The sequence below is a fragment of the Python bivittatus genome, unplaced genomic scaffold, assembly GCF_059951505.1.
Source record: "Python bivittatus isolate LINGU-HERP-01145 unplaced genomic scaffold, Pbiv_v1 ctg000020_np1212, whole genome shotgun sequence".
NCBI classification, from domain to species: domain Eukaryota; kingdom Metazoa; phylum Chordata; class Lepidosauria; order Squamata; family Pythonidae; genus Python; species Python bivittatus.
Window position 1 is genome coordinate 12,510,267 of NW_028277030.1, and position 11,045 is coordinate 12,521,311.

The 11,045-nt window shown below is 39.1% G+C and overlaps 1 protein-coding gene across 1 annotated transcript in view; it reads right to left on the reverse strand.

Annotated features, from left to right (window-relative positions):
- Positions 1-3,733, reverse strand: part of SPTLC3 (serine palmitoyltransferase long chain base subunit 3) — a 91,701-nt gene extending 87,968 nt beyond the window's left edge. Inside the window, exon 1 of the mRNA XM_088150461.1 lies at positions 3,369-3,733. Coding sequence (XP_088006587.1) covers positions 3,369-3,479 — 111 coding nt within the window. The 5' untranslated portion in view covers positions 3,480-3,733. The remainder of the gene's footprint in view (positions 1-3,368) is intronic.
- Positions 3,734-11,045: the final 7,312 nt, after the last annotated feature.

Consider the following 11,045-nt stretch of genomic DNA (forward strand, 5'->3'; position numbering starts at 1 on the left):
GCCATCCTCAGCCCTTTCTTTTGTGGAAGTTATTCATGCCCTTGTGACCACGCAATTGCAATGTGTTCTTCACAGGGCTGCCTCTGAAGGCCATTCAGAACCTGTAGTCAGTCCAAAATGCAGCAGCTCACGTGTTAATTTATGCTACTTGCTATGATCATATTACACTATCCGTAGGCCCTGCAATGGCTACGAATTAGTGTCAGGTGCAATTCAAAGTATTAGTTTTGATTTACAAAGCCTTTATAGCTTTGCACTTAGGTATTCCCAGGGCCACCTATTTCAACTGGATTCAACCCTGTTAAGGAAATCCTCCCAGGAAAAGATGCTCATGGTACCCTAACATCCATTAGGTCAGGAGGTGCTTTTCCATCATGGCACTAATGTTATGGAACAGGCCCAGCTGACAGTTTTGTATTAGTATTTATTGCACAAATTTGTGTAGATTTACTATGTTAGTATAAGCTGCTGTGAAGATTTGAGAAGATTCAGTAGTACTTGGTTAATTTGGTAAATACATAAAATAATTTGTATGGCTACCTACACTGCTACTGCTGTAGAAAGTTCAAATTTGTGCTGGCCAGTTTCAGGGAACTTGCACTGAGAGGGGATGACCTGTAATTATAGAAACTCTCTTGGAGAGAGAGAGAGAGAGCTATATCATCTGTGACCAAAGAATAACAGTTTATTTTTTCCAGTAAACTATAGTAATTCTTCTGAATCTGCATTAAAGGTAGTTAAATAGCATTCAGAATTTCAGCCATATAAGTTTTTTTTTGTAAAGTGGAAGTCTGGAACCTACAAAAACCAACTGAAGATCTAATGTTGATTTACATGTTAAAGTGAAGAGGTCAAGTAGTAACCTAAACATGTGAACATCACATTATCTTAACTCCTTAATTATTATTTTCATTCTTCCTGTGACCCATTCTTCTGCCTAGTTAGACAACTAACAGCTGTATTGAGAATAATATTTTCAAAATAACTCAGCAACTGAATTGAACTAAATATTTTAAAAACCCCAGCAATCATCAAAGAAGAAAAACTTTAGTTAGTTAGCAGGTAAATAGGTTTACGTAAATTGGAAGCATTAATAAAGATTTCAACCAGCAAATTTCAGGGTTGACCTTTCTTCTGAAGCAGCATATATAAAAAATATTTTTTCCTTTACAGTGGTGCATTTTTTAATCATGAATGTACTTATGGCACACTGAATACAGGTTAAGAATGGCTGGTTTACAGACAACCCATAGTTAAGAACGGAGCCTACTGTAACAAAATTCAAGTTAAATACATAATGGTTCAAGTTACTTACACAATACTATTTATACAATATTATACAGTAATACTGTTTCAGCTTACATACAAATTCAACCTAAGGACAGACTTTGGGAACAAATTCTTAAACTGGGGACTACCTATACAAATACATTTACATGGCATCATGTACAGTAAATTGATATATTTATACCAAAAGTTTGAGGTGGTCTAAAGTCAGAACACATTAACTCTAATACAGGAAACAAAATATTATTATGCAAGCAGACATTGTTGAGCTCAACTGTGTCGTTTGTTACTTTTTTTAAGGAAAATTCCATTATTTTCCTGGCAGGCAGTTTGATTCTTTCAGACAACCTAGGAGAATACCCATTTCTTCAAGAACAGTATAGAAAGAAACCTCAGTAAATTGGAATTTTGCACTGTGGTCCATTAGGAATTCACTCTAAGCCATTTTATTTATACTTGTAGAAAGTTATTTTATCAAATATTATTTTACTGCCTATAACCCCTTTAGGATGTTATATATTATATTACAATATATGCTCTTTTCTCTGTTACACAATCCTTCTCTCCCTTTTTTACCCACAAGCAACAGCCACCCACAGACACTCCTTGGGTCAGACACTGGGTGGATCTGTTTAATAAACCATAGTAAAATATGTAGATTGTGATAGTAAGAGCATCACAATAGGAAATACTTCTGCAGAAGGTCACCAAGTCTGAGCAATATAGTCAGAAGCTGTTATTTCACCAGACATGTTTAGCAATGCCAGGAAAGTTGGAACAAGAAATACTAACTCAAGAAAGGATACTTTACCTCAGCTAAGAAAGCCCCTGTATAGCTACTGCATTTCTAGCCTCTTCAGGCATTGATTTATAAGAAAAGAAAAACTAAATTTTTCCTCAAAGGACCACAGCTCAGCAGTAGAGCACACATTGGGTTTCTGGTTCAACCTCCATCATCTTAGGGAGAAAGGTTTTTATGGGGATCTCTAGAGAGCTGCTACTAGTCATCATGTCAGTAGCATTCAGTCTTTTCAAACCTGATCCCACCTTTAGATCATTTGTGGCAGCAGGGGTGGAGGAAACCATGTTTTTGTATTGCATATTTATATAAAGGGGAGATCTCCTTCAAGTTCAGCTTGACTCCAGCTAAGTTCACAGAATGGTCCAGGCAATGTTGAAAGAAAAACTGAGAGCAGTTTGCCATTGTTTCTTCCAAAGTATTGTTCTGATTTCCCAGTCCAGCCTGGCATCCTATAATTGTCCTCCATCCAAGTCCTAATCCAGCTATACTTCTTGTAACCCATTTGAATTAGGATGTGTGCCAACCCTGAGCATCAAACTATCAGTTTAAGGCCAATGGCACTGGGTTACAGTAATCAAAATAGTTAATCAGCTAACTAACCTGTGGTCAAGGACACTGTTCCACATATCACCTTCTTCCTCACTCCAACTAAACCTTTCAAAATCCCATTTTCTACAAGAAAATAACCCCCAAACACAGACAGTCTGCTTCTCCAACTATTGCCAAGACCTGTTTGGCAGGATAATGGCTGAAAAACCCGTCAGGAAGCATCTGAGAGGTGTGACTACCAATGAAAAGTTGAAATTGGGGAAGATAAAGTGAGGGAGGCTAGCAGTACCTCAAAATAAGGATACTATCAGTTTACTCCCAACAGATGAACAGAGTGGCAAGCTGGTGTGAAGCAACCTACAAAGGCATGGCACTTGCACAGATTAATGATGAATTTGCAAAACAGAGCCAAAAAATCATAAATGACCTGGCATTCGTGAGGAAGTGGTTTGAGTTTTTGTTTTTAAAAAGGAGTACTTAATAACGTTATACAAGTTTTCAGATTAATGATGAAACGGGTAACCATGGAATATCCGGAATGAATGAGAAAAGGGGGATGAGTTCCTCTTCCTGGCCTGGTTTAGGCAGCCACATCCCGCAAGTTTAAGGACTTTAAGGCTGGGAAAGAGGAGCAGATCCTACATCTAAAAAGTTTCCATTAAAACAACAGCAGGCAAGCAAGTAGAAATGTTTGTCTTTTGGGGAGCCGATCCTGGGAGGTAGCACTTACCTTAGGTTCCTTAACCACGCCGTTTTTTTTGTGGATTTCGTGTTTTAATAAGTTACTCTTTTTCTGGCGACCGCGTAGATGTCCATTGGAGAGACTTCTCGGGTGAGCCATTTGCTTTAAACGCACCAGGTTTCTAGCCCCTAGAAATACCGCGGCACTTCAAACTTCAGAAAGCCCAAGTGGCTGAGCAAAAACGTCTCCTTCAGAAAGACCTGTACAAAGGCATCCAACTGGTCGGTCTGGCTGGCTGGTCGAGGAGGTTTTATCACTTCACACAATCTCAGCCACTACCAGGCAAACTCTCTCCGTAGTCCCAGCGAGCGAAAACGGCAACACGCGGCTTTATTTAAATCGCAAAGCGTAGAGTCCATGCTGTTACTGAGCGTACCGAGATGTGACTCGAGAGGATTAGCGAAGCTGGTAAAAAAAGAGGGCGGAGAAGAAGGCGGGAATGCTTAGAGGCAGGGTGCTTGCTAAAGGTCTTAAAACGCGCGAGGTGGCTTTGTTCAGCGTGTTCCATGCGTCCGTAAATATTTTACATTTAATCTTAAAGCCTTGCCATACTTGTATGGCGAGGAATCTACGAGAAGCAGCCTCCCTTTCCACTCTAATTCAGTAGAAAAAGATCGCATACTTTTAAATGACCTCTCTTCTTCCCTCCCTCCCCCCCCCCTCAACCCCGTTGTCAGGAGAATTCTGATCCGAATCAATAGGTATTTTTCTGGAAGGGACACGTTGGCGCTGATCATTTCCTTAGTAAAGTAGGTTTATAACTACAGTAAACCTACCAATTCTTTATCGGGGAAAGACTCCGCTGGGTGTCTGCTCTTAAATTTAAGAAGTTGAGGTCGATTTTAGCTGGACCTGCAAGCCATAGGATTAGTTGGATTTTGAGGGAAAGCAAAAATGTAGAAAGCGGGACGCAAAAAAGTTAGGGGCAGAGCATTGCTCTTCTAGCAACTTTAGCAGGGTGTTAGGCCTGCCCCTTCCTGCTTGCGCGTCCGGGTGTGCTGAGGTCCCAGGCCTTGGTGGTTTAGCTGCTTTTTTTAAAAAAGCGGGTTGTAGTCCTGTTATTGTAATATTTTTTATTAGTTTAAGCACTTGAACCTAATGAAGTGCGAAGTTTAGTTTCTACCAAATGAGTTTCTCCCTCATTATACAGTGTTGTGGGAAACCTATGCCTAATGAATAATGCTCAGAGAACAGGATTGTCAAACCTCAGAATATACATGCAGGAATATGCAACTATTTGTATTAATATAAGTAGAATGGTGAGAGAACCAGTTTGGTGTAGTGGTTAAAGTATGAGGCTAGAAACCATGCACAGAACCACCTGTGACTTTGGGCCACTCAGTCTCTCTTAGCCCTAGGAAGCAGGTAATGGCAAACCACTTCTGAAATCTTGCCAAGAAAACTGCAGGGACTTCTCCAGGCAGTCGCCAGGAGTCAACACTACCTCAAAGGCACAAAAGAAAATCTCAGACAGAAAACTCATGAAGAGGATTTGACAGAGTCACATAGTCCACTTACACTTGCAGAAAGATCTCTGGCAGTGTTTTTGCTCTGTAATATAGGGGGAGAAGGAATCAGCTTTGGATCCACTAGATCTTAACTCTTCTATTCCTCTGAGATCATATAGATTGAGATCCCTTGAATATATAATCAGGAAGCTATGATATTCCCTCCCCCCATTAATCATGGTCTAAATGCAGCAGCATGAGCAGTTATGGGCATGCCAAGGTATACCCACATAATACCTCTGCTTCATGAGCTGCATTGGTTACCAGTAGGCTTCTGGGTGCAATTCAAGGTGCTGGCTATCACCTATAAAGCCCTTCATGGCATTGGACCTGGTTATCAGAGGGACTGTCAGTCTTCCATAGTTTCTGCCTGTCTGACCAGGCTCAGTCAGCATGCTTTGCATGTCACCTGTGGGGACCCAAGAAAGAGGTCTTCTCTGTTGCAACAGTTACCTTCTGAAATGACATGTCCCAGAGAGTTGTATGGGCACCATCCTGACCCTATTCAAATGAGCCCTTAAAACCTGCCTCTTCCCCAAGCTCTTTTCTTGGGCTAGAGTAGTTGGTAGACCTCTTGTGGGATGTTTGATCTGGTACTGTTGGCATTCTTTTGCCAGACAATTGTTTTTGTATGGTTTTTGCATTATTCTATTTTTAATTGTTTCGTATTGTAACTACCCAGAGTTGTGATGGACAGGCAGCCTATAAAATAAATAATATAATATAATATAATATAATATAATATAATATGGGGGATTTTGAAAGCACAAGCACATATGGTATGTGTTAGTAAGATTTATGAAGAGATGCGTGACTTGCCAGTTCAATCCCCTGACTGCCTTAGGATTGATTTTAAGTGCAATCAAATGCAAACTATGTTGTCATTGCTTTAAAAAAAATAAACAAGTCCACCTAAATAAATTACAATATTGAATTAATAGAAATAGAAAGTTGAATTTTAAATATGTTGGTACATGCCAGATTAGAGGAGGTGTGATTTGTAGCATTCAAAAATATCACAATGTATTGTAATTTTACTTTTTTATTATTTAGAATTTCAGATAATGCAAAATTATTTATAAAATAGTAATAAGAAAAGCAGTAACATCAAAAAGATAATATCTGCAGATGTGGCAAAACCTATACAAATTCCACAGACTGAATTCAGAAAGTACAGTGGGGCAAAAAAGTATTTAGTTAGCCACCAATTGTGCAAGTTCTCCCACTTAAAAAGATGAGAGAGGCCTGTAATTTTCATCATAGGTATACCTCAACTATGAGAGACAAAATGAGAAAAAAAATCCAGAAAATCACATTGTCTGATTTTTAAAGAATTTATTTGCAAATCATGGTGGAAAATAAGTATTTGGTCACCTACAAACAAGCAAGATGTCTGGCTCTCACAGACCTGTAACTACTTCTTTAAGAGGCTCCTCTGTCCTCCATTCGTTACCTGTAGTAATGGCACCTGTTTGACCTTGTTATCAGTATAAAAGACACCTGTCCACAACCTCAAACAGTCACACTCCAAACTCCACTATGGCCAAGACCAAAGGGCTGTTGAAGGACACCAGAAACAAAATTGTAGATCTGTACCAGGCTGGGAAGACTGAATCTGCAATAGGCAAGCAGCTTGGTGTGAAGAAATCAACTGTGGGAGCAATAATTAGAAAATGGAAGACATATAAGACCAGTGATAATCTCCCTTGATCTGGGGCTCCATGCAAGATCTCACCCTGTGGGGTCAAAATGATCACAAGAACGGTGAGCAAAAATCCCAGAACCACACGGAGGGACCTAGTGAATGACCTGCAGAGAGCTGGGACCAAAGTAACAAAGGCTACCATCAGTAACACACTACGCTGCCAGGGATCCTGCAGTGCCAGATGTGTCCCCCTGCTTAAGCCAGTACATGTCTGGGCCCATCTGAAGTTTGCTAGAGAGCATTTGGATGATCCAGAAGAGGATTGGGAGAATGTCATATGGTCAGATGAAACCAAAGTAGAACGTTTTGGTCTAAACTCAACTCGTTGTGTTTGGAGGAGAGAGAATGCTGAGTTGCATCCAAAGAACACCATGCCTACTGTGAAGCATGGGGGTGGAAACATCATGCTTTGGGGCTGTTTTTCTGCAAAGGGACCAGGATGACTGATCCGTGTAAAGGAAAGAATGAATGGGGCCATGTATCGTGAGATTTTGAGTGAACACCTCCTTCCATCAGCAAGGGCATTGAAGATGAAACGTGGCTGGGTCTTTCAGCATGACAATGATCCCAAACACACTGCCCAGGCAATGAAGGAGTGGCTTCGTAAGGAGCATTTCAAGGTCCTGGAGTGGCCTAGCCAGTCTCCAGATCTCAACCCCACGGAAAACCTTTGGAGGGAGTTGAAAGTCCGTGTTGCCCAGCGACAGCCCCAAAACATCACTGCTCTAGAGGAGATCTGCATGGAGGAATGGGCCAAAATACCAGCAACAGTGTGTGAAAACCTTGTGAAGACTTACAGAAAACGTTTGACCTCTGTCATTGCCAACAAAGGATATATAACAAAGTATTGAGATGAACTTTTGATATTGACCAAATACTTATTTTCCACCATGATTTGCAAATAAATTCTTTAAAAATCAGACAATGTGATTTTCTGGATTTTTCCCCCCATTTTGTCTCTCATAGTTGAGGTATACCTATGATGAAAATTACAGACCTCTCTCATCTTTTTAAGTGGGAGAACTTGCACAATTGGTGGCTGACTAAATACTTTTTTGCCCCACTGTATCACTACCTACAGTAACTTAGCACTATATGTGAAACTTCATATTCACTGCACCAAGAAAGGAGTGTAATAAATACAAGTAGATAGGGATGGGGAAGTGAATTGAAAATGCGAATAGAGTAAATCATTCTTGGCTAGTGATTTGGTTAAAAAAGAGAGGCATTTGGAAAGCTACAGACCAACCAGCCTTATATACATAGCATGCAAATTAACATATTAAGTGAACACAAACCAGTCTTTCTTTTATTTTAGTGAGTTACTACTTTGATAGATCATGAAAACACCATGGACATAAGTTAATTCAGAAAGAGCATTGCTTAGATATCCTGGCTCAAACATGGTAGCATACAGTTGGACATGGGTGCTTCTGCTGTTAAGCATATGATTTGCTAAACTGTTAGGGCCCTTCAGTAGGTCTGTAAACTGTACACTTTTGTGTGAAGTATGTGATTGGGCTAGGTCTTGAGATATTTAATATTTATAATTGATTTTGGATAACTGTGGGGAGGGGATATTTATAAAATCTATGGATGACAGAATGCTGAGAGGAATAGCCAACACCAGGGACAAGAATCAAGATTCACAAGTATTTTGATAAATAGAAACATTGGAGTAAAACCAAAAAGATTACTTTTTGTAGAGCTAAAAAGGAAAAAAAAATTGTCCTCTAATACCAAATAAATCAAAGGGACAATTACTGGATAGAAGAGAGCTCACCTGGTCCCAGTAAATATGGAAAGCATGTAGATGATACAGGATCATAAGCTTAATATGTTCCAGCATACGTGAAGCAGCTTTAAATTGCCTGAAAAACGTTTGATGTGCAAATCATGGGAGTAATAGTTCTGTGCTACTCTGTTCTTGTCAAGGTAAATTTGGAGTATTGTGTCCTCAGTTTAAGAAGAGTATTGACAACTGATCATATCCAGAGAAATGTTGTAAGGTAAGGGATCTAAAAACCCTCATACAAAACAGTTTGTATGAGAAACTATTGACAGCATTGGTTATGTCTAGCCTGGAAAAGAATAGGCTTAGGAAGTTATGATAACACACTTCAAATACTTTGGAGTATTCTTTGATCACTGGATTTGCTAGTGACAGCTGTGGTGAAGCACATGTTTGCATAAATGTGGCTAGTGTACCAACTTTGATCCAATGAAGCTTACTTATCCATACTATGGTTTATTCCTCTTTTGACTACTGCACTGTGCATTACATGGGACTGTGCTTGAAAAGTGTTTGGAAATTATAATTGGTGCAAAATAGGTTGATTAGGCTGCTAATTGGTGTAAGATAATGTAATACCTGTATAATCAGTTGCTTTCTGGGCACAACAGAAGGCCCTGGTAATGATCTTTAAAGCCATAAATGGCTTAGGATCTGACCATCTAGAATAGAATAATAGAATAGAATAACAATTTTATTGTCATTTCACTATACACTATATACCAAGTGTATAATAAAATGAAATTCCATTGTAGTTGGCTCACAATTTCAATCAGACACTAAAATTACAATCAAGATACCATAATTACTATAAAATATACATTCTATACACATTGACATTTATTTATTAAACAATCAAGAATCTAACAGCCTGGGGGACAAAGCTATTTCCTGAATCTGGCTGTTCTACATGGGACTGAGAGACTACTTCTGCTATGAATCTGCCTAGTTAGATCAGCAGGAGAAACCCTTTTGAAGACCCCCCCCCAACTAATCTTTCTCTGGCCCTCAGGCTACAGAATGTACTTCTCAAAGAGGTTCATTGGCCCCATTCTTCCTGTATTTAGAAAAATGGTGAAATCCCTTCACCAAGCTTTTAGTTGTTAATTGAACTGATTTTGACATAAATACATAGGTACCTTTCATAATATTCCATTACACTATAGGGTAAGCAATGTTATGCAAAGTGCAAAAAGGGGGCAAGAAATACTAAGCTAAAGAAATTAAAAGCATGAAAAAAGAAAAAGAAATATAGCTAAATCTACCATTTCTGCTACAACCGTGTTCATTTACTGCTTCACGCATTGTCTTTTGTTCTTTAAAGTTCTTATGTTTTTTGCTTTTTCAAGATTTCATCAGTGCCATGCAACTTTACTATCTCTTCCTGTTTTACCCTACACGTTTCATAAGTACCCCATGTCTACTGCATACAATATATTTTCATGTTTTTCCTGACATATCCAACTCTCATTTCCATATAACAAAATTGACAGAAGCAAGCACATATATAGAGGCATTTTTGCTCCTTTCGATAAATGTTCATTCCTTGCAACAGACAACTGACTACCACTACCTTTATATAAGTATTTGTACTTCTTAAAATTCTTCCAATAATGTTTCCATCTTTAGTAAACTTTTTTACCAAGGTCCACAAATCCATGCTGTGTACTGACACTAAGTATGCAACTGATTTTGATTTTAAAAGTATTTAATAGCTTTGTTTTTATTCTTACATTTTATAAATTGGAATTTTTTATTGTTTAAGCTGCCTAGAATGTTGCATAACCAGAACAGTGGGATATCAATTTAATAAGCAATAAATAAATAATACTTCCAAGGTCTTCATGCTGAATAGAAAGCACATTTCAAGAAAGAGTGGAATATTCTATTGCTTCAAAAGACAATCTTGAACCAATCAGTGGAAATGGCTAGAAAGCAAATTTTGATTAAACATTAGATGAAACTTCCTAATGATAAGAGCTGCTTGACTGTGAAATAGACTGCCTGAGACGATTATGACTCTTGCACTGGAGGTAATTAAGCAAACAAACAAACAAATCTGGGGAGACATATATCAAGGATGCTCTAAGTAAATCCTGCATTGCAGATCCTGGAGTGAGCATAAATTGAAATAGATAACCTCCATGAATCCTTCCAATGTAATAGTTCCTGAAATTATCCTGCATTTCCCTGTTGTAACCATACAAAAACCAGACGCTGGGAAAGCAAGGTTCCTAATGTTGTTTTTTATTGCTGCAAAGGATGACTGGCATCTGCAGGCAAAAGTGGTGGGCTTGCAAGTAGTTAGTACTTTCTCTTCTCTGGGTAGTATCCAGATGAAGATGTCCTACTTACTGCATCACATGTTGCTATTCACTCAACTGTGGTCCAGAGGCAGGCACTTTGTGAAATAAATCTGTAATTCCCACTGTGGAATAGTGGAGTATTTTTGCCTTGCCTGAGCATAGGACCAGTCTGTGAGACTACCTGTCTCCATTGTTTCTGCCTGCCCCACTAGGTCTAGCAGGGAGGGTATACTACAGGTTATTTTCATCAAACAATACCATCTTGTTGGACCCTGGAGCCATGCCTTCTCTGCAGGCTATCCTGTGGAACAGCATTCCCTCCAGAATTCCACATAGCCCCAACCCTGTTAGCCT